General features: G+C 39.0%; 2 protein-coding genes across 8 annotated transcripts in view; one reads left to right on the plus strand and one right to left on the minus strand.

Moving 5' to 3' along the window:
* Positions 1-15,793, minus strand: part of prkcab (protein kinase C, alpha, b) — a 161,658-nt gene extending 145,865 nt beyond the window's left edge. Inside the window, exons 1-2 of one of the 2 annotated variants that reach the window (XM_056753966.1) lie at positions 15,209-15,793; positions 14,874-14,905 (exon numbers count right to left, since the gene is read on the minus strand). In XM_056753966.1, coding sequence (XP_056609944.1) covers positions 14,874-14,905; positions 15,209-15,444 — 268 coding nt within the window. In that variant the 5' untranslated portion in view covers positions 15,445-15,793. The remainder of the gene's footprint in view (positions 1-14,873; positions 14,906-15,208) is intronic. The other variant, XM_056753967.1, reaches the window with a different exon arrangement.
* A 1,044-nt stretch (positions 15,794-16,837) lies between these two features.
* Positions 16,838-24,976, plus strand: part of LOC130426944 (axin-2) — a 194,732-nt gene continuing 186,593 nt past the window's right edge. For all 6 annotated transcript variants that reach the window (XM_056753959.1, XM_056753960.1, XM_056753961.1 and 3 more), the window contains exons 1-5: positions 16,838-17,048; positions 17,220-17,327; positions 17,665-17,855; positions 18,005-18,138; positions 24,830-24,917. In XM_056753959.1, coding sequence (XP_056609937.1) covers positions 17,228-17,327; positions 17,665-17,855; positions 18,005-18,138; positions 24,830-24,917 — 513 coding nt within the window. In that variant the 5' untranslated portion in view covers positions 16,838-17,048; positions 17,220-17,227. The remainder of the gene's footprint in view (positions 17,049-17,219; positions 17,328-17,664; positions 17,856-18,004; positions 18,139-24,829; positions 24,918-24,976) is intronic.

Raw genomic sequence — 24,976 nt, forward strand, 5'->3', positions numbered from 1 at the left:
ACAGCTAAGGGGCTGTGATTAGCTTTGTGTCGTGCCACAAAGCCTTGTTGCTTTAGTAAGGTTTTCCCCTGTCAAAGTATGACGGCTGCAAGTCTTCATGCGTGTGCCCATATTAAAAGGCTAAACAAACGTAACCCTGCACTGGGGTTGTGGCTAGAAGAGATACAAAATCTTACCATAAAATTAAAATAAATTACATTAGCTAACACCTACACCTACACCTACCCTAAACCTAATCATACAGTAATAAAAACAGTAATTAACTGTTGTCAGCATGACAAATGATGCGGTATTGAAGTGTGCATGGCCAGTGGAGGAAGCTGTATCCCTTCTAGTCTTAACCCTGCTCTTATAATGAGACACTGTGAGGTGTGAGCTGTATCCTCACAGAAACCTTCCCTTACGCCGTCTGTTTCAGACAGTATTTGGGAAATCTGACAGAGAGATGTGGTAATAGAGGGTACAGGCCCAAAAGACATCAAAGCAAACAGGAAGTGCAGCGGAGCGGTGCGAGGGTCTATGAAGTGAGCCGCTCAGATAAAACTCATTAACATAGCATTGAAATGAAACAAAAACAAACACACAAAAACAGACAGCTCGGACAATGTCCTGTCACTTCACATAATACAATTAGCTTGGTTACAACTGCTATCTTTATACAGACAAAGTCTTATTCTTTAAAAGCTCATTTTAATAACATTTTCCTTCATGAGAAAGAGTAAGTATAGCTACACAACATCCATCCATCCATCCATCCATCCATTTTCTACCGCTTATCCGAACTACCTCGGGTCACGGGGAGCCTGTGCCTATCTCAGGAGCCTGGATGGAGTGCTAGCTACACAACATTTTGTTTTAAAAAAATTTTTTTTACTCTATCGGTGCATTTACACTTGGTATTAACACATGCAAATCAACATTGACTTTAGCGATCACACAGATTAAATCATTAGCCAAACTGGACACTGCGTTTTCACACTTGTCAAGTGACTTCTGTATCTCAATATCCATATTTTTTGTGTTATGTGCAATATTTTAAAAGTCTGCAGCGAATACAACCCCGGTGCAATGTCAACCGGAAGTTGCATGTTTTTATTAAAAAGTTTTCAGTAACAGTTGATTTTACAAGTTTCTTATCCTACAAGAAATGGGAATAAGGAGCTTGCAAAAAAATACATTGGATAGACTTTAAAAAATAAAAAGAAACATGTGACTCCAATTCCAAATGTGAGGGAAAGTTGTGCATATTTTACAGAGAATGAACGGCCACGCAACGTTCGGGTATGAAAGCCTTCCGAGTCAGGAGGGGAAATAATGACAGCCTACATTCCATTGACATTGATCACAATTTGTCCTCAGCTTCCTCTGTGCCAGGCACAAAGATCGGATCTCCCTGAATGAGTAACATTTGCAGTGATTCACTTGATGTACAGTATATAAATGAGGTCAATTGTTTAGTGCGCCTGACACTTGGGCGCACATGCTGTTATGTGTGGCCTAATCTTTATACGAAAGGCCAAAAAAAACACAGCTGGTTATGGAAATCTTCCAGACCCCTCGAAACGGCAACCGTGACCCTGTCAGCAGACTGCCCGACTTCTGCTACTGCTCACTTTTAGACAAAACATCTCTTTCCACACGTCACCTCAAACCAAAGCTGTCATAGTGTTTACGTTCGCCCTGCCAGCGGCTCACTAACTCCGCCAGCTCATACTTCAGTCACAGTGACACGCTTTCTTTTTTCTGGACTTGCCAAGAATCTCCAGATTAAGTGGCACCAAACTTCAAAAGGACCAAAGCAGACGTGGAAGATTATCCCGCTGATTTATGCAGTGCCAGTGCTAGGATGGTAGAAACAGAGTTGTGTTTAATAACAGAAACGTTTGGAGCGCAGTGTGGATGACAGGCCTCAGGGCACAACATCTCAGACAAAACAAAGCCAAATTTGGGCAGAGGACAAGACTGTCTGCTCCTAAACAGCCTCATTCTGACAAGGCTTATCGCCCTTTAGTCAACATAAACTTCCGCTTGCCATTATTTTTCTTTCATAACTTGAAGTATTTTAGAAAATAGGATTTTCAGACTCAAAGGGAGGCGGGGGTGATTTTATGAATTTGAAATTGGATGTTGAAAAGTGCTATTACATTTGGAGGGAAGGTTATAAAGACACGTATTTGTCCTCTTTCATAACAATGCATACTAATAAACTGTTCACACTACAACCAGAAACATTTGCTCTTCAAGAAAATACTATTTAACCAATGTTGATATCCCGCAGGATACCCTTTGCAGTGATTTGCCTTATAAGTATGGTTCATATTATGCTATTGTGCTGTTGACAGAAGGCTTCTGTGTGTTGAGCCCTGGCATATGTGAATACATTTATTTGTCCCTGAACTGGAAAAAGGAAGACTATTTACACACTGAAGAGCTACTTTACCAGTTTTTTTAAATTATTTGTACTATTATATATTTAAACAACTGTTCAATAAATAAGCATAGTTTTCACACAGTAATACGGCTTCTGGTTTAAGTCCTGTCTGTGTGAATTTTGCCTGTACTCACATTGTCCGCATGGGTTTGCTCACACAGTCCAAACACATTCAGACCAGGTGAATTAGAGTTACTGAAACTGCCTTGAGGTGTGTGTGAATCCTGTGATGAACAGGCCATCTGTCCAAAGCTTTTCCTGCCTGTGGTCTGAGATGTTGCGATAAACTCTGGCCCTACTGTTACCCTGCAGAGAACAAGCAAGTTTGGAGCGAGCGACCTACATCTACATATATGATGAAAGAAGCTGCTTCAGATGCAATAACACAAGTGATAATTCAATTATCAAATAAAATGTGTTCTCACCGCTAATACGCATCCACCTACAGTTGTGATGTTGGAAAAATTACAGTACATTGCTGAGATTTGAACCTAAGACCTTTACTGTACAGTACCTAGGCTATATTTTGTTTGCACCTCAGCTTAATTAATTTATTATCGCACGCTAACAGTCTCAATTTTTCTCAATGTTTCTTTTATATGTCAAACTCGGAGAAATAACACTAACTGAAACTTTTATATGATCTCATCAGCTGTACCTGACTGGCTGGATGCTGCTCAATGTTTTGTTGAAGACGCCTCACGGATTTGGCACGCTGAAGGTCTTCCTGCATTAGCCGTTATGAAATGATATCAATAACATAGGTAAGCAGACATCATCTTTACCAACAGTAAGTCAGAGCACTTGGTTGGGTATCAAAAGGACTTTCATTGGCTATGTTTATATGCACCCATTTCTGTCAATCCGAATGATTCAATCAATGTCCCCTAAATATTGCAATAAGATTCAAAAACGTGTTTACATGTACATGAAATATATTCTGAGATTTATTCCACAGATAGGGTTGCCAGATTCATGTCACAAATCCAGTTCAATGTCTATTTAGACAATTAAAAAACTAGCTCAAATGACCTTGAAAAAATATCAACATCTGATGAACAACATGATTGCGCTTTTAACCTGTGGGAAAGAAACAACCGGAACTGGGAGAACCGTTTAGAAACTTCCCGATCGTCCATGTACTTTAAACATAGCGGGACCTGGCAACACTGCACACACCTCACTTCAAACTTCGTCTTTGGATGGATGTGTGATGTCAATATAGTACCTATTTTCACATTTGGAATGAAAACGAAGATGTTGAATAATACTCTAATGTTCTCTCTTTGCTTTATGTAATGTAATAAAAGAACACAAACGAGTACGGCAGAACACACAGCGTTTGTCCCCATTTCCTTAATTATTCAGCTTCGCGTCCGGTCCTGATCACACTGTCAAGGCTTATTTCTGCTATAACAACCAGCTGACTGTACATTATCCCTAACATTCTTCATGGCATGGCCTTCACATCTTTACAAACTTCAAAACAAAGTTGAAGAGTGATAAAAATGTGCAGACAGGCGGGTAACTGTAAGGAGGAAGGTTTCATCTGCCTGGAACATCATACTCTCTGTAACCATGTGCTAGGTGCATGAAAACAGTAGGTGGTTCTCACAGGGTCAGCCATAAACTTAGACTGTGAATCTGACTGTGAGAACATATTTGTGATGACTAAGCCCTCCCAAATAATTTCAAACTTCTATAGACCCGTTCACAGCAAAACAATAACACATCAATTGATGATTTGGATATTATGATTCATTTTTAAGATTGCGTGCTGCAGTTTTAAAGTCACAAAAGATAGATGTTTTTGCTTTACACTTCACAAGAGAAACACTTTTGGGTCCACAAAATACTTCAAAGATGAAGAAGACCATTTAAGACTTTATTTAACTCGTTGAAGACTGTGCTTTTATCCAAAGCGACTTACACTGCAATATACTATACATTTGTTTCTGACTATGTGCAATCCCCTGGGATCAAACACAGGAAAGCATGAAAGAGAATTTAAAGGGGTCATATAGCGCGGATACATGTTTTTCTGTGTCTTTGGTGTGTTATAAGTTGCCCATGCATGTATAAGACAAGAAAAATTGTAAAATTGTAAATGTCTGAACAAAAGATGCATTCTATCTAAAAGCGAATGCTCACCCAGATCTGCCTGAAACGCCTATCGTATCCACACCCCCCCCCAAATCTACATCAGCGCATCGTATTGTCAGCATTTGGGGCCGTGGTTTTGTGTTCGCCTTTAGTGGTCACTGTGTTCACCTGTTTGCCGCTCATTACTATAATTTGTGTCCACTGGTGTCTAGTTTGCACTGTGTATTTATATAGCCTTTTGTCCCTAGTTTTGTTGCTTGTTGTTTATAGTTGGATAGGGTTTGAGTTATCGCCTCTTCTAGAGCCTAGTATAGCCCTAGTCTTGGGATAGTTTTTTTTTTATCCTTTTTGTTGTTGTTTGTGGATTACCTTTTGTTGGACCTTTTTCCTTCCTTCCTGTCTGGGTGAGCATTCGCTTTTAGATAGAATGCATCTTTTGTTCAGACATCTTTTGTTACATTTTTGCAACTTGCTTGCAGACTACCTTTGCTAGATTATATATATTTTTTTGTCTCACAAGAGTTTTTTTGTCCCTGAGTGGGTTTTCTCTCATGATCTTTTATTACCCACCATTGCCCAGAATGAGATCTCTGTCCAACGCCATGAAGAGGCGCTGGCTCAACAGGAGATCCTAATGGCCAAACACTCACAACACTCACAACTACTCCGCCATATCTTCGACCGACTGCCACCCTCTCCTACTGCATCTCCTGTGGTCAACCCTATCCCCACGTATGATCCTCAAGTGTGTAGCGATTTTAGCTGCATGTTAAAATAAGGATGAGTTTAACTCACCAAAATAAGATTCTCCACCAGATCTATCAAGATCACATACATGAAATTAGTTATTTAGCTCAGAGGAAAATACGTATAATTATCGTCATTACACATACAATTCTGATTAGCAGTATAGTGATAAAAATCCTATATGTATTCGTCCAGCAAATGCATTGATGATTTATACACTAACGTTATCTCATGACCATAAGTAACGTGACTTTACCAAACAGAATTAAGAGCAGAGGTAGCATAGATTGAAACACAGTTTAAGTGACCCGTTTGTGAGCGTGAACACAGAGAGCCCATCACAAATGCCTTTATGGTTTTTATTAAACTCTACTCTACATGGTAAACATAACGAAAAAAAAACAAATACATCAAATGTATTAACAAAGAGGCACGCTCTTAACGCAGCTATTCTAATATATATAATCGGATACTTGCAATCTCTGTGTTGGATTAATATCCGTATGCGCGTGGATGGAAATCTTGAATGGTTTCAGAATGCAGCCCTGTTGAAACGCTGAGTTTGGGTTCTGAGTCCAAAGTTCCATGGCCTAATCAGACTCCCCAGAGGGGAGCCCCAAGTGGGGGTGTCCGTTGGAGTGTCCTCCGTGTCCTCTCTCTTTCCCTTCCAATTCCTAATTCCAAAAGGGTATATTCCGAAGTGGATCGGTGATGGTGTTTTAAATGCATACCTGCCCTGCCCCCAGATGGTCTGTGGGCCAATGCCATGAAAGTGATAAGTTTGCCAGAGAAAGTTCCTTTGTTTCTCATGGCGCCTCATTTGCATAGCTCTGACAGGATGGTCAGTTTGCATTTAAAACCTAAACTTAGTTATGTATAGGGATGCACCGAATATTCGGCCATCAAGCATTTTCGGTTTTCGGCCGAAAGACTTTTATCACCGAAACAATACGGCCGAAATGTTGTGATGACACAAACAGATACCGCTCCTTTGATGCATCTGTAGCGGACGTTATTCCTTTATTCGCAGCACTAAAGCGTCTCCTAAATTGCATGCACCCTCAGGGCTCCACACTCAGGTGAACCAGAGGTCGCGTAATCCCAAAAATTCTTTGTCATTGACAGATTTTTTTTACCAGTGACGCCGTCATTCTGGCAGATTACAAAGAGGGCAATTTGTAAACCCCCGTTTCCCTTCAGCGTGATATGGTCGCGAAGCGATCTGCGTGTCGTTTTCATTTGTACTGACTAGACATGTGATGCGATTTGGGAAAACCGGTCGGATGTCGCGCTGGGACGCGGGAAAGACAGTTCACCTATCAAAGTAAACCACATAACATGAAGAATGAAGAAGTATTAATGCACATTTCCCGCCAGTCCTGTGTAAACTATGGCATGCAAAGTTTTTTATACAATGTTTTCATGAGATGACAGAGCTCCGCGTCTACAGCACCAGGAGTTATGCCCGCTCCACTGCTTACGCGAGCCGGACCGCGATCGCAAAATATACGAGAGATGATCAAAAGTCCAGACACTATGCACATGATAAACAGCTTAAAACTTGCTTCACTGCTTTTTAGTTGATGTCCGAAATGTTTGTCACTTTCCTCGTGTAGTGATAATGGCAGAGCTCTCGTTCTTTAAATGTGCGCTGCCTTTCCTTACTTTCGTTTTATTCCAACGGTTTTGTACAGTTTTTTTATAGACTTCGACACTAGAAATTGTTTTTTTTTACTAAATTGTTATTAGAGTAAGTCTCTTACCACTGTAAAGTGATTTTTACTTGTGATATTGGACTGTTGGGCTTTTATTTTCATAACTTAACTATAAACATTTTTCTCCAAATTCCCTTCCTGAACATCATAGCGCTTCAGACGACAGAATAAGTTGGTTATTCTATTCTTACGCTACTTATTATCAACTTTGCACATCTGCAATTCTTGGTGCATTTGTTGTTGTTAAAGTTCTACAGTTAACATATGGGCTATGGGAGTCTTTGTTTGGATATACTATTATGTTGAAGGCCTACAGAGAAAATATTGTTGTATCTTAAGCAGTTGCACTTGTTCTGAATAGACTTTCTTGTAGTAGTCCTACAGAGAAAAATGTAAAATGCACTTGACCTAAATGCACTTTATTTTCATGAGAGAACATTTAATTGTACAACTTTTCAGCAGGCCAGTACCTTGTACATTATTATTTAATATACACATGAGTGGGGTCAAGTTAAACATCTTAGTTGAATTTTATTTTATACTGTGCATTGTTGCAATGTGCTAAATAAATATTTGCATAATTTGTAATTGATTTATTCTTTGAAACTTTAATATTTATGCAATTGCAATGCCTTGATTTTAGTAAAGTTAGTACACAGTAATAGCCATAAATGCAAGGGTATAATAATTGGCCAAATTTATTTTGGTGTTTCGGTTTTCGGCCTTGGTTTCCTCTTTTTCGGTTTTCGGTTTCGGCCAAGAATTTTCCTTTCGGTGCATCCCTAGTTATGGACATAGTATGATGCATCCTATGGTTTTATAACATAGCTCATCATATAGGGAATTCAAAGCGGATTAGTAAAATATGAAACATGCAAGGCATTGAACTGTGAATCATCCTATCGTATGAATACCTCAAATGAACCCTAAATCTAAACTTGTATATCTAACAGTTACAGACTATTTAAAATGGCACGAGCGCCAACACAAAACATAGACATTTACAGTTGAAAGAAAAAGTATGTGAACCCTTTGGGCTTACTTGGATTTCTTCATAAATTGGTCATAAAATGTGTTCTGATCTTCATCTAAGTCACAACAATAGAGAAACACAGTCTGCTTAAACTGATACCGCACAAACATTATACGTTTTCATGTTTTCATGTAAAGATGACTGCAAGAGCACAGCGCAGAATGCTCAATGAGGTGAAGAAGAATCCTAGAGTGTCAGCTGAACACTTACAGAAATCTCTGGCACATGCTAACATTTTTGTTGACAAATCTACAATAAGGAAAACATTAAACGAGAATGGACTTCATGGGAGGACACCACGGAGGAAGCCACTGCTGTCCAAAATAAACATTGCAGCACGTTTGAAGTTTGCAAAAGAGCACCTGGATGTTCCACAGCACTACTGGCAAAACATTCTGTGGACAGATGAAACCAAAATTGAGTTGTTTGGAAAGAACACACAACGCTATGTGTGGAGAACAAAAGGCACAGCACACCAACATCAAAACCTCATCCCAACTGTGAAATATGGGGGAGGGGGCATCATGGTTTGGGGCTGCTTTGCTGCCTCAGGCCCTGGACGGATTACTGTCATCGATGGAAAAATGAATTCCAAAGTTTATCAAGACATTTTGCAGGAAAACTTAAGACCATCTCTCCGCCAACTGAAGCTTAACAGAGGATGGACGATGCAACAGGACAACGACCCAAAGCATAGAAGTAAATCAACAACAGAATGGCTTCAACAGAAGAAAATACGCCTTCTGGAGTGGCCCAGTCAGAGTCCTGACCTCAACCCGATTGAGATGCTGTGGCATGATCTCAAGAGAGCGATTCAAACCAGACATCCCAAAAATATTGCGGAACTGAAACACTTTTGTAAAGAGGAATGGTCCAAAATTTCTCCTGACCGTTGTGCAGGTCTGATCTGCAACTATAGGAAATGTTTGGTTGAGATTATTGCTGCCAAAGGAGGGTCAATCAATTATTAAACCCAAAGGTTCACATACTTTTTCCACCCTGCACTATGAATGTTTACATGTTGTGTTCAATAAAAACATGAAAACTTATAATGTTTGTGCGGTATTAGTTTAAGCAGACTGTGTTTCTCTAATTGTTGTGACTTAGATGAAGATCAGAACACATTTTATGACCAATTTATAAAGAAATCCAAGTAAGCCCAAAGGGTTCACATACTTTTTCTTTCAACTGTAGATAGATTTACAGAAAAGGATAGTTTAAATCACATAAGTTCCTATTTGTCAGAGAAGTTTCTCTGGTTAGCCTCAGATATTAAGTTAGAGATGAGACAGAAACATATTACCAATGCTTTGAAGTCTATGAGTCGTAAATATCCTACAGAGAAACCAAATGGTTATCACACTCTCGGTGAGAGTTCAAAACCTAAAACCAGACCCCATGGAGCCAGGTTTGCTATGGTCTTTTGATGATGGTATCTAGAAACCAGGACAAAAGGTAGTGAGGCTTTTCTCTCAATGATCCAGTCACTACAAGTACAAGCCCCTAACGTTGAGCCGCGACTGCCCCCACCTCAACGCTTCACCGGAGATCCTAGCACATGTAAAGGATTTCTTACCCAATGTTCCCTCACGTTCGATCTACAACCATCATCCTTCCCCTCGGACCAGGCCTGGATTGCCTACCTCATCACCCTCCTCTCTGGTAAAGCCCTCGTCTGGGCATCAGCCATATGGGAGACCCAAAGTTCCTTTTGTTCGAGCTACCGGTTGTTCAAGAAGGAGTACAAGAGGGTGTTTGACCACTCCATCAGTGGCAAAGAGGCCTCTAAACGACTTTTGTCTCTCTGTAAAGGCAGCCTCAGTGCAGCCGATTACGCCATCCAGTTCCGGGATTGTGCGGCAGGAAGTGGATGGAACGATGAAGCCCTCATTACCTGCTTCCTTAACGGACTCTCTGAGGAACTCCAGGACGAGCTTGCGCCACGTGAACCCGCCAGAGATCTCGAGGCTCTTTTTGATCTAGCCGTTCGCTTGGACAAGCGTATTAGGGAGAGGAACCTTAGTCGCCGAGTAACCGCTAAGTCTGCCTTCCCTGTCCAGACGGAGTACTCCCCACCCACAGTAGATTCTTCAGAACCGATGCAGTTGGGTAGAATGCGACTCTCTCCCACTGAACGTGACCGTTGCATGAGGGAGTGATGCTGCCTCCACTGCGGCAGACCTGGACATTTCCATCTTGCCTGCCCGGATCTTTTGGGAAGCATTCGTTCCTGAACAAGAGGAGGGAGACTGTATCAGGAATCAACTTTACCTTCTCTCCTTCCAACTCTGGCCTCTTGCTTCCCGTCACACTGGCCTGAGTAGATCAGAGACACCAGATCAAGGTATTAGTGGATTCGGGTGCAGCCGGTAACTTTATGGACCTGGCTCTGTCAGAAAGGCTTAAGATCCCTTCTGACCCTCTTCCCGATCCTCTGGTCATTACGGCCGTGGATGGGAGACCCCTAGGCTCTGTAACAGTAACCCGCCTTACCGCTCCTCTCAGTCTATTTGTCCATCAGCACCCAGAAGAGTTGTGTCTTCACTTGATACCATCACCAGAGTTTCCAGTCTTCCTTGGTTACCCTTGGCTCCTCCGACACAATTCTCACTTAGACTGGAGATCGGGTTCGGTCTCTAATTGGGGTTCCTCTTGTCTAACCACGTGTTTATCCAATGAACCCTCTGCCCCTGAACCCTGTCTCTCATAAAGCCCTAGACCTGCCACAAGTACCTAGCCCATACCATCACCTCAAGGCGGTTTTTAGTAAAAGGAGAGACACTACCCTACCCCTGCACCAGTCTTATGACTGTACCATTGAGCTGCTACCAGGCGCCTGTCCTCATCGAGGCTGTATCTAATCCCTGTCCCCCCCTGAGCGAATGGTTATGGACACCTATATTAAAGAGTCCCTAGCAACAGGAATCATCTGGCCGTCCACATCCCCGGCAGGGGCCGGCTTCTTCTTTTTGGGAAAGAAGGACAGAGGTCTGTGCCCCTGCATTGATTACAGGGGACTCAACATGATCACAGTTCACAATCGTTACCCCTACCCCTCATGGTGACTGCTTTTGAGTTACTTTAGGGTGCCTCCATTTTCACCAAACTCGTCTTGCGTTAAGCTTACCATCTGCTGCGCATAAGACAGGGTGACGAGTGTAAGACGGCCTTCAACACCTCTACAGGTCACTATGAATATAGAGTCATGCCTTTCGGACTGACCAATGCCGCTGCAGTGTTCCAGCTCTTGATTAATGATGTTTTAAGAGACATGCTCAATCTGTTCATGTTCGTACACCTGGATGACATCCTGATCTTCTCAAGTTCCCTTTCAGAGCACAAAGAGCATGTCCGCAAGGTGCTCAGTTGCCTCCTCGAGAACCACCTGTTCGTTAAGCAGTTCTCCTCTCGCTCCTGGCGGGCGTTCTGCCAACTCTTAGAGGTATCAGTAAGCCTCTCATCTGGTTTCCACCCAGAGTCCAACGTTCAGACAGCGAGGACTAACCAGGACCTAGAAACTACGCTCAGGTGTATGACGGCTCAGAATCCATCCATACATTCAAATCTGGGCGCCCAGTCGATTTTTTTTTTCTGCGCACAGTGGCGGCGCAGCTCTTCGCTTTTCCCAAAAACGTCCAGCTGCTCCCATTTTCAAAAAACGTGGTCCTACCATTGTAAACTATTGAAAAAAAAAACCTGCAGTATGCAGGCAGAATCACCTTGGTGGAAACATGCTCTAAGATATGTGCATATACTCAGTGCTGAAACAATCCTGCACTGCTGTCAGCGTTCAGTTTCACTTTCAGTTTTAGCAACATCTGGAACTGTTACATTCAGGTGATTTTAAGCCCTGAAGAAATTATCATCACAGGAAAAACTTTTACATGCTATTTTAAGCTCAGATATGAGTTTTAAGTGATACAATTATCAAACGCAGTGGGAGTTTAAAAACACACTGTAATTACACTTTTCAAGTTTGGATCTATATGTGTCCCTTCACCACAAATCCATACACAAGTAGCATGGGTACATTTTTAGAAATAGCCAACAATACACTGTACGGGTCAAAATTATCGATTTTATCAAAAATCATTAGGATCTTAAGTAAAGATTATGATCCATGAAGATATTTAGTAAATTTCCTACCGTTAATATATCAAAACATTATTTGTGTGATTTGATGTGGCAAATTCGTGAACAAAAATTTCCGGAAACACACCTACAAGCATTGTGCACACAACATAATGACTTTATTAGGCTGCTGTAACCCTCATTCATAACACTGCACGCGTATTCAGGCAGCCAACTATAAACAGCCAGCTAAGCAAATTAATGTAATTTAAACTAGAAATGTTACAATAGCAAGCTTCTTGAATAACAACATCCGTTTAAAGGTACAGACATTTGAAGTATGTCCAACGGGACCACATGTGTTGATCAAGCATTCACGTCTGTGTTTGCATACTTGCAGAAAGCCTGTACTGGCCCAGTACTACACAGGTCTTTGCAAATAGTCAACACACACATCCCTAAAGACCAGCTCATGTTTCAAGGCAAACGTTCTGTCTACAGGAGGATACTCAAACATGTATACCATCTGTGACTATCTGAGTCTGCCAACTCTTCTGTTCAGCAGTAACCAAAAGGCAAAATGAAAACATGTGTATAATAAATGCATTGATACCCAAAACAGATTACCAAACATGAATGGATTTATATGCCTGGATGTTAAGGATTCTCAAGCTAGAGCTTTTCGGTAGCATTTTTATCAGCTAATTATAAAATAACAGTGATTACAGAATGGAACAACTGGACTAAAGTAAGGTTTGTTAACATTAGTAAAGGCATTACCTAACACGAACTAACGATGAACAAATTTATTAATTTATGTTAATGTGTTACCAAAACATTTGGCATTAATTTCATTACCGTGCAGTACCGATCTGCTCTGTCTTTCTGTGAGTTGCTGTGACGATGCTAGGTTTTGCCCTCCCAATCCACAACCATGATAATAAAAGACACATTTTGTTGTTTTGGTTGGTCCATTGCGTCCCTCGTGCACCTTGTTTTAAAATCCTGCTGCTGGATTACAGTATGTATTAAACATTATGTATCTTCTGATTATCTCTTTTTCTTTCTCTTCTATGTGATGTGATTGGAATTTGTTTTGTAGCAACCTATTCAAACCTATTACAAGCTCTCTGCACTCCATAGTACAGTAGATGCTGATATAAAACTGGCTTCAAATTGTATGCAAATCTATGCATACCAATAACATAACAAAAAAGTTTTGATCCTAACTTTTTGCAAAGTTGAAAAAATGACTGGTTGTTTGTGTGTGGTTTATAAAGGTACGTGAGCTTGAGATTAAAATACATGTCTATGCTCAGAATGTTCCTCCAGCTCAACTGCCAGAGACTGTCACCAAGGTCATACATTCAATTGCCGGAGAAAGCACATACTGATAAAATATAGCGTCGCTGACGGGTAGAATCCTTGCATCTCCAAAACCATGCATTTTTTTAAATATTAAACATTGTATCGTTAAAGTTGGTATTATACCTTATATTACTATCATATACTGTTGTGTACCAGCATTAACAAAACATTTCCCCAAAACCATGTTTAACCAGAGATACAAGGTTTATGACTTGGGAGCAGGAAGATACGAGATTACGCTGTCATTGATAAGAACGGTACGGACAAACGTCGCTGCTGCCAGCAGTGTTCATCAAAGTCTGCGGTCGCGTTGAGCCTTTTGAAAAGAGACGACAAGGCTTTAAGAGCTAATGAAAGCTAATGACCGTGGTGACAAACATCTTCCTAAAATCTATTTTAAAAGTTAGAGCTATGAGGAATGCAATATCAAAATAAAATGATAAACTGACTAGGCTGTCTAATATAGGCGGAAGTTAACGTAGAGATTTTGATCTTTCCATGAGAATAACATGAAACAGACAAACTATATAGTGAGGTGCTAATATTATTATTACACTGATAACAACATCATTCTTGTCGACCAAATCAGGGCTGGAAATGGGGGAATGTAAAGGGTAGGAGTCCAGGGAGTGAATTTCACGGGCAGACTAAGTTTCACCTCAATATGTAGAGGATTTCCATCTTTTATCCATGAAATAGCATCCAAACACAAAGCATATTTCGGATTTACATTACATGGCATTTTCTGCAAATATGGTTTAAAATGTCCCCAGTTAAACTTCTCAATTTCCTGCACTGGACCCAATCAAGAGCTCAAATGAACTTGCAATATATTATATTTTATAACTATTTCAGCTACAGAACATGAAAAATTACTTCCACAACAACCATTCAACAGACATTGAAAATTAATAATCTTTGAATAATCTCAGTACCACAATGAATGAGAAAATTGGATTTTAAAAAGACCTAACAGGACAAGAGATAAAACAACAACACAAACTTTGTGTTAAAGGAGTCTGATGGCAAATTAAGCAGAGCAGTAGCTCAGGAAACATGTTTATCTTTTTACTTTGTTCCTTTCTGACTGGAAACCAGACCTGTGATTTATCAAAAGCCAGTGTAGAATTAAACAGATTTGTCAAAGCACCTTACAAAAGCACCAGAGCTCTGGCAGGCAAGGCACTTTCCACATTATCCAGGTAATGTGTTCATTTACTGACACAATGATCAAATGTACAACAGTACTGAACCTTCTCAGCTGTCGTGCTGTAAAGTAGCAGAGCAGTACAAACCTGGTACAACTCAATAAATGAACAGATTCATCAAAGCATAGAATCATCAACACTTAACCACATCCTCCCACTAACACACACACACACACACACACACACACACACTGTACCTTGGCACTGGAAGCCTTGTTTTCCAAATCCCCTGCAGTTGCATTAGACAGAGAAAGACAGCAAAATAGTGTATTAGTGAAAAAGACCGACAACTTCATTTGATGATATTCAATCCTTTAAAATCAACATAATCTCACCATGGGAAAAAAAGAGAATCTTTCATTTTCATTTCCTCTCAAAATAATTACTATAACAAATCTAATAAAAAACGTTTGCAATATGATTTGTTATCATGTCTAAAAAACAACTGATATAGAGTTTGTATGTATTTTATTTTACAAGACTAGTTATGGACAGTTAGTGACAATACGTGATCTTTGTGAAAGTTTCTCACCAGATGAAGTCGGTGCAGTGGCTGCAGAATGTGGGCTGCTTGAAGAATCTAGCAGTAAATTTGTGGTTTTTCACCTCGTGCACGTTCTTCTGTCGCAGAGCTCCCTTCCGTGCGAATCGAATCACTCCGGCAGAAGAGTCATCGATCTGTATCAGATGATCGGCCATCGCACCGCTATTCCTCAGGTGTGTGTCTCCTGCGCTGCTAGACGCGTCTACTGCTCGACGCGTTCGCATGCGTCTCTTCTATTTACATCGAGCCTCTCTCACTCGCTTTGACGTCACGCTCCATCGTTTACAATTTACGCGGGTGGACAGCACCATCGCGTGGAGAAATGAGAATACCCCTGACAATTCTGTTCCCCCCATCGCGAAACGGTAAAGGGATCGTTCAATGGATTCTTCAAAAATGTCTCTGCTCTGATGAACACAGACAAACGTATTTGGATGAATGTCATTAATCAAACTGATCTCATGCCCAATTTACTGCCATAGTAGGGAAAATAAATTATATAGGACTCAATAGGAGATGAGACTCTTCCAATTATCTTCCTTTGTGTTTAGCAGAACAAAGAAATGGATACAGACTATCATTTGGAACAACTCGAGGGTGAGTAAATGGTGACAGAATACAGTGACATTTCTGGGACATCATTGACTGCCATAGCAGGAAATGTATTGTATTTTATCTTTTCATTCGGTTGAACACGTTTTGAAGAATTTAGGAAAGTAAAAAGTTATTGGGCACCTTCGACTACCATTTATATTTTCCTACTAGTAGTCAATAATGTCCCAGAAATTATGGCAGTTTGGTAACATTTTTTCCAAATGATCTTTTAACCAAATCACTGGATCAACCATCCACCTTAAGGCTGTTAATTGTTATTGTATATAATACATGGTCAAATGTAAAAATCGAGCTTTCTTAGACGAGACAATTGCATTAAGTATAAACTATTTGATTATTGATTATGAATTGTATCACAGTTATCCTAACCCGAAGGCGATAAAGTGAAGTTTTATGTAGCATTCGATTTATGTTGTTTAACAATTGTAACATAACATTTAATATAAAATAGACCTTTTTTACATAAAATACAGTAGAGCCCTGAATACATAGCCATCAACTGTACACAAAAACGCCTTTTAGAATTTGCCCAATGTAGAGCTTTACATTATTGCTAGGAAACGGAAACGCTTGTCTGAAACTGAGTGAAGTCAGAATATATTAGCTCACTTTACTAATGAAATAAGAGTTGTCAGACGCAATTTAAATGTTCAAATGAAAAGCAACCCGGTGTTCAATTTTATATGATAGAAATATTATAGATTTGTAAATACCTTATGAAAAATCAATAATATACTGATAAACATAAAAACAAAATCTTAATCTGAAACAACAACATATTTTAAGGAAACGGGAAAATATCAAACTGTTGTTTCGGCAAAAATGTCGTTTATATGTATACAAATATAACGCGTGACAACTTGCCATGTATGAACCATTTAACCTTTTTGGTTTAAATCGTCTTAACTTTGTATTACGAAAGCATTAGCGCTCATCTGGGTGACTGACTTTTATTTTAAAAAATCACTGTTGCGCTATATATGACTTCACAGTATGTTGATTTGAAAACGTTACTGAGTGTAAAGTAGCAACAAGTACCACACAATCTCAGCTGCAGACAACAACTATTTATTATTCATAAATGAACTTTACTATAGCGCTCAATAAGTAATTCTTTTAGACATATGCTATTACATGTGTGCCGTAAATAAACCCATCGTGCTAAAAACTTAAGGATTGTTTCACAACATCTGTGAATGATTTCTGCTACCGGGTGAGCTAACAAATAGATAAAATAACAATAGTATTTAAATAGTAAGAAACTAACGTTAACCACGGAACTTTAAAGTTATTTATTTCTGTGTTAAATGTGCGTGTTATAATCATCATAAAATATAGAAAATTAGATTCATATTCTAACTAAAGACGACGTTTATTTTTAAAGGGGACATCATGAATGATAAAGATGACTCTTCAGGAACTCTGGACTCTGAGTTTGATCATTACCTTGTTGATATGAAGTCATATGTACTCAAACTGCAACACAAGACAGGTGTGTGTTTATAAAAGATATGTTACTAGTTTATACAGTTTACATCAAGTCAGCATTATTTATACAACAAGTTATTATAGTTTTGTTTTCAGTTTTATTGATGTGTTAATATTATTAAGATTTTATTTATGTATTTTTAGTTTTCATGTTAATTTAAGTTAAAGTTTAGTTATGTCGATTTTTGCTTTTAACATTTTATTGTTTTATTTTTTGCTGCTATATAAATTGAATTAAATTCAAGTTTAATGATTTCTATTCTATTCTTAGTTTTGCTTTAGTTTTAGTAAACTATAATAACTTGATGGAAAACTATTACAAAACACACATTACCCATCAGAGCGCCAGCGATGTGCTCTGTGGATTAAGAAGCTTTGTGACCCTGGGGCCTGTGGCTCTGGATTGACCGGACGGAAAAACCGTAACATGTATGGCCGCCTCCTTCTGCACATGTTGAGAAGAGGAGTTTTGGAAGGCCCGTTCGCACGAAAACCTGAACCTGGCAGCCTTAAGACTCTGCCTACATACATGGTAAATCTTGTGTAGAACTGTCTCTGTAGCTTTAATCGTTAAATTGACTGGCCTTTTCACGTATAGTCAATATTTCACCTGCTGGGACACAACACTGTAAATCCGTCCTTTTGGTTTTGAGAACTAAAATCAGTGTTTTTTTTTTATAGTCCATCTACTTTGATGAGCCATTGGTAAATCGGTCACTAGATCAGAGCTCTGCAGCACTGCCCGACTGGGTGTTTGGTGAGTTGGGTCAGGCAGAGAAAACGTGGTCCACCTCTCCACTCTCAAACGCAGGAAGGTAGGACTCTGGACCCACTCTTGTATTCCTTAGATGCGATATTAATTAATGTAAAATGATAGTCATGGATGATTTATTAATTTCCTAGTGAATCAAAGTAAAAATAAAATAAATAGTAAATACACTTTTGGTTAAAACATATGTGGTGGTATAATGATGTACAAAAGCTGTTCCATGATTTATGGGGACTTACAGCTAGATACCTCTTAGCAATTGGTATCATATTTGTTTAATGTACATTGAAACAGATAGCCTTCCCTTCTTAGTTGTCGATGTACATTACTGCGAAGCTGTCATGGTTCCACTTCTCCTTGTCAGGTATTTCTTGATCTAGAGGTGGAATCATACAGGATCCTTTGTTTTATGTGGGAGAGAGATGATTTCATCTCTCTCTGTGGTCTGCGTCAACGTTCCTGCCCTCCTGTTTCCTAGTTTGTGTTAATTAGTTTACCCCCTGCACCTGTTCCCTCTTGATTTCTCTCCCTTTAAAACATCCTTGTGTTCATTGTCCTGTGCGCGTTCATTGTTTGCTGTATGAGATGTTGCTGTCTTGTATGCTGGTCTTTGTTAAGTCACTAGTTTTCCTTGTTACCCTGTTTCCTGTTACCCTGAATCCTAGTAAGTGTTAGATTAGTGTTCATATTAAGTGTTTGTTTCCTTAGCTTAGTTAGTCCGTGTTCTTGTTTTTGTTCATAGTGTATCCTGCTTTGTTTTATCCCCATTGTGGGTTTTGTTTTGTCTTTTTGTTCTTTGTTAAATAAAAACACGTAACTCCGTACCATCATCTTGTCCTGTCTCTGCCTTGCATTTGGGTTCAACCATAGATTTTCATGACCGAAGCGCCTGAATAATTAGACTCCCGTTGTGTTCTCTATGGCGCAGGATGTAACAGAGCTTGCAGAGATTTTTGGGGAAGGACGTCATCGCTCCATGTGCATATACCCCATTGAGGTGGATGATGACACTTCTGTTCTTTGCAGATGCTTGATAGTCGATTCATCAACAACTGAACTGTGATTCGGACTGAATACTCATTATTGTCAAGTGTCTTGTAAAAAAAAAAAATGTCACGAATAGTAATTAAATAATCATCATATCATTTGTATAGGGAAAAATGACAATTTCCACTCTAAATTTGGAGCTGTATTAGTAAATGACATGAGAAATTGGCCGGCATCATAATTTTATTTTTACACAGAGATTGGCATATCTGTTAGTAAATCTGTTCATTTAAGCAATGCTTGATACATTTTATGCCAATGGTGACAGCAAAAAACGAAGAAAGGGCATTTTCTATGCTCATTTTACAAAGTTTGCATGCCTGTAACTCTAGAACCGCTAGAGATACTTTAATTTACATTTTTGTACTCGACCAACTTGTCTTTTGGGAACTACATTTTTAAGGCCCTGCGTTATTCAGTACTACATATATGAGGATGTGGCTTCATGAGAAAACTGTTAAATGGACACATTTTCAGTCATCAAAAACTAAATGTGTAAAGATTTCCAAAATCTGGTACTTAATTTTCTGTTAAAAAGGGACATCTGACGAACAAATATTGTTGAAACTAGAAATGTATCTTGTTTCCTTCTATCAAAACAACTGCACTAAACATAACAATTACAGTGTCCTTTTGGCACTCAGTTGCTGTTAAAAACGATCAAGGTAAATGGCACCAGGCACGTTTAGTACTTAATGAAGTAATTGTTAATGTACTCTAAAGTTTATTTGAAACGGTTTTGTATTGGTATAAAGCACTATCAAAAGGTAACTTTGTCACGAAACGTGTGGTGATAGAGAAACCCAAATGCAGGCAGCGGTACGGGGTAACAAAAGATTTTAATAAACACAAAACAAAAACCCACAATGGGGTAAAATACAGGGGATAAACAAAGACAGCCAAACAGGAACGAAAAACTCACGTAGGGTAACAAACTGTAACAAAAACTCTCAGGAACAGAGTGCTGGAGCAGAAACGCTGGGACACAGCGTATGTATAAATCCTGGGTACAGCAGTACAGACGAGCAAAGTTACAAGTAACCAACGAGAACAAGACAGAGAATACCAGGGCATTAAATGGGGAGACGAACAAAGGATAATTACAATAGGCAGGTGTGGGTAATAAAACACTCAAGGGAAGCTAACGAGGAGACGAGAGGGGCGGGGCCATAGACGAGACACGAGAAGGCGCATGACAGCCAATATCTAAGCCATGCCATGTCCTGTCCTTCTCACACAAAACCCTAGACTTAGTCATGACTCCGCTGCAAGAATAAGAATAAACATGACATGATAGCGGAATCATGACATAATCATCCTCTCCCGTTCCTCCGGCGGATGATCAGGGGCAGACAGGCAAGTATCACACTTGGGTTAGGGTGGCATAATATAAACAACAGACATGGGAATACCAGGGCATTAAATGGGGAGACGAACAAAGGATAATTACAATAGGCAGGTGTGGGTAATAAAACACTCAAGGGAAGCTAACGAGGAGACGAGAGGGGCGGGGCCATAGACGAGACAGGAGAAGGCGCATGACAGCCAATATCTAAGCCATGCCATGTCCTTCTCACACAAAACCCTAGACTTAGTCATGACTCCGCTGCAAGAATAAGAATAAACATGACATGATAGCGGAATCATGACAAACTTGACATGTCAAGGCCCATTTGTAAAAAAAAATTGGTGACTTTCATCAAGTTGAAACAAAACGTGGAAACCTGTTACACATAGTAGTTTGACCGATATAAGGACGTAATATTTGGCACCAACAAATACAGTTTAGTTTAAGATGAAATGCTGTTAGAAGTTCTCTGAATAGGATGTAAAACTGTTGGTGTGAGGATGTTGTTTTGTTTTCGTCTTGAGGTTTAAAATGGGAATAGCATTCAGCAAAACAAAATGAACCCAGGAAAGACATATGTTTGTGTTTAGTCACATGAGCGAGTGCTTTACAAAAAGTGTTGTGCTGCAATTTCAGGTCCTGATTCAAAGAGCTCTTTGACCCTTCACAGCAGAAGATTAAACTGATTCCTCTGAAATTAGAGCTGTGACATTTTCAACGCTCTGCAGATAGAGGAAGTGCATCTGTGTGAAAGCCTTGATTTGTGAGTTCAGTGCTTGATTTAGAGCAGACTATTAAAGGCATTTAGATCACAGACTGACGTTCGGCCGGAGAAAATTACAGCAGTGTCTTTAATGTGTCGCTTACATTTAGATCAGATGAAAGCGTTGAGCTCTTGAGTTATGCTCTGATGTTCCTCTGTGAGTCAGTCAGCTGATGATACAGCACTTTTCCAGCTTTCATGGTTGAAAACAAATATCTGTTATTATACCTCGTTTAAGGTTTTATCACATTATTTAGGAATGACAATGACTTGGATTACTTGGCTAAAGAAATTAGATATTTTTTGACTAAGGTACTACTTCTCTTCTTCTCGTATTGATATTAAAGGGTCATGAAGCCCTTCAACACTTCTGAGATGTTAACAAATATATACAGGGTTTCATATCACTGAACATTTTTAGGACCCATTGTGTCTTCTCAAATCAATTTCGCAAAATGTGAGGTAAAGTAATGAAAGTACTAAGTAATGTAAAGACTGTGATTTACAGACAGTATTTTGTTTGTCCACCTGATGGCGATCTTTACCTGAGCTTCTGGTAAAAGGAGTTCAGACTTCCACATGTCCTGGATGGAGGAGGCTTAAATAAGCGTGACTATGAACCTCTGACACCAGACACTTTGTTGTGCACAGCTTGTCTTTAACAGAACTTGATGCAGAGAGACACATGCACTTGTGTTTTTAGTGTTGCTCTCAAATCTTTGGGAAAGCTTTAGTGTAATGTAGTGTACTGGATGTTCACAATTATTTTTATTACAGGAAAGGCAAAAAATAGTAAATCACTTTAATAATATTAATATTATAATTCTTTTTAAATAAAAACAATGCTTGGGATAATGCAAGCTGTTAACCAGGCCAAAGCATGACATACAATTTTTAAGTTTTATTTACATAAAACATACTTGCTTTAATCTGTCCAGCTAATTCAGTCACCCTGTGTTAATTCTATACTTAATTTCTTTATTTTTTTGATTCGGTGACGTACAGCGCATGTGTTGAACTTGTCTAGCCGCAATTGAGTATGCTCAAGAAGCTGTGCCGACGCCTTTGCATGCGAGACGGACACAGACGCGGAAAGTCAAGTATACCCGGCCCTTAAGAGACTTCAGATGTGTTTTTGAGTCATGTATGCAGTGAATGCATTGGCCAGGTGCTTGTGTTTCTAAGCGGAGAGCTTGTGGGTGTGTCCCTGAGTCTGGGGCAGCCATCATCAGCTGAAGGTCAAGACACGAGGGACTTTAATCAGACTGCCAGGCCACAGCACCTCTACGATTGCCGTCCACCTCTTTGATCCCACACTCTCATCTGATTTAATTATCCCCATCCACCTGTTAACGGCCAGACGCCACTCACAATGACTGGCCCTCATCTGCCAGCTCAAAGGAAGATGAAGTGTGTGTGTTTGTAGTGCATGCATTTTCCAGCAGATTTATTGGCTATGCCCTTTTCAATCTGTTTTTTGATGTCGTTTGAAAACACAGGGATACATAATCTCCCCTTTAAACTACGCACTGAATTTCGTAGTTCATCCCAAATCACATGGACTATTTATAATAACAGTGAACGTCTTAGCTGTGTAAAAATAAATACACAAGAATGCCTTTTTTGTCACTGTGTGTTTCCCTAACTGTAGATTGCAGTATATGCTAGAATTGTATATACAGTATCATCATCTAAAGAACCTGCCATATTTACCACCCAATATGTGTGTAAATATTTTTTTTACTGCTGTTTGCACATAAGAGACCAAGTTTATGATGTAGTTTGTATGTGATGTGGTTGCCACCATAATTTGGAATGATTAAAATGTGAGTTTGGAAACAGATTTTTGAGATTTTAGTATTCTGAAAGTTTGCTTTAAAATTCTTTTGGATTTTTGGATTCATGTTATTAAGTAGTAACCGATATTAAAAGTAAAATAAACAAAATTAAAGTTTTTATCACGTTTTTATTTTACTACAGTTTCTAAATCGCGGCTCTGAGATGGCCCTTTAATGTCTGTTTTAGACTAGAGCTTATAATACGAGGAACGATAGCAAAATGAAAATAGAAAAAACAGGGCTGTATGTCTACTTAGATATTTGTTGAGAGTTTTATATTCAGTAGTCATATCTCCCTTCGTCTCTTCATGACTCTGGATTAGTTGAATTAGTAGAGATATGTGTTACACATTCGTAATTAGCTCAAGAAGACGTTCTTAATTTGCCCATAAAACAAATGTGTCACGCTTGACCAAATCAGTGACATCTAACTTTTTAAGTTCTAATCGGTGGCCTCAGCATAGCTGATCAAACTGGAATAATATAGGAATAAAGTGGGATCATTAATAGCAGTGAACTGGAAGCAATGTAAAATAAATGAGTCCAGCGTCTGTATGTCAGGTCTCCAGTTGTTTTATAGACATGAGTGCCAGGAATCACAAACCATATATCAGCTGGGTAAAATATGATGCAATTCATAATGTTTCCATTACATGAGACAAGCTTTTTTTGCGTTCTGCTTCATGGTTGTGAATGTGTTAAATGAGACCCAGACAACATGGAAAAAGACTGAAACATTTAGACTTCTGTACACGTAAGTTTTAAAGGGTTTGTCCAAATGCCCATTGAATTACTGGTCGACTCATCTCAGATTATCAACAGCCAAGGTCTTAAAGGGATACATCATCCAAATTTTTTTGTCATCAATTAGTCACGTTTATGTAATTTCATACCCGTTTAAATTACTTTGATCTTATGAACTAAATTTTCAGAAAAATATTTGGATGAATGTAATTCATTTTCAGTTCCGGGACATCATTGACTACCCTAGTAGGAAGAATTAAATGGTAGTCAAAGGTGCCCCAGAACTCTTTGTTTTCCTAAATTCTTCAAAATATCTCATTATGTGTTAACAGAACAAAAAATACAATATGTACTTTCCCTACTATGGTAGTGGATGATGTCCCAGAACGAAAAATTGCTAACAAGAACCAAATATCTTTCTCTGGGAAATTTTTACAGGTTTGAAATAACATGAGGGTTAGTAAATGATGACAGATTTTTTGTTTTTGAATGAAATATCCCTTCAAGAGCAGGTTGGCACTTATACCAACGAATCATGAGAAAAATTAATTTAAACTTCAGTTCATAGTCAAATCAAATTGGTTTAACAAGTCGCTTGAATTTAAAGTGTACTTAACTAATCAACTGTATAAAATGAAGTTGAAATTGGTTAAACTAGGTTTTTAAAGTGAGATGATGACTGGATATCGTCTTTAAATATAGATCATGAAATCAAATTTCAGTCAGAAGATACATTTTATAACATTGCATTGCCAGCTGTGAACACCAAATGTTATTTATCCAAATGTTTGAGACCTTTTCATATGATCACATAATTTAAAAATATTCATAAATGTTAATAAATTATTGTAAGTTTATTTCTATAAATATCATTTGTTTAATAATTATGGTGGCATCTAAACATTGAATTAGCTAAAAATTGCTTTAAAATGTATTTTAACTTGGGGAACCTTCAGTATCTAGTGCTTGACCACCTAAAGTCTTTTATCTTTCAAAGGAAGAGAGGTTTGTTCTGTGAAAAATCTCCAGCCGGACCGTTGGCCTCCAGTCCTCTCAAACACATGGAGAAGAGCCATATCAAGAAGGTGAGAACTTAAAACTTATCCAAGATCAGGCCTCCCAGCTTGAACTTCCCTTAATAAAA

The sequence above is a fragment of the Triplophysa dalaica genome, chromosome 7 (genome assembly GCF_015846415.1).
Source record: "Triplophysa dalaica isolate WHDGS20190420 chromosome 7, ASM1584641v1, whole genome shotgun sequence".
Classification (NCBI taxonomy): domain Eukaryota; kingdom Metazoa; phylum Chordata; class Actinopteri; order Cypriniformes; family Nemacheilidae; genus Triplophysa; species Triplophysa dalaica.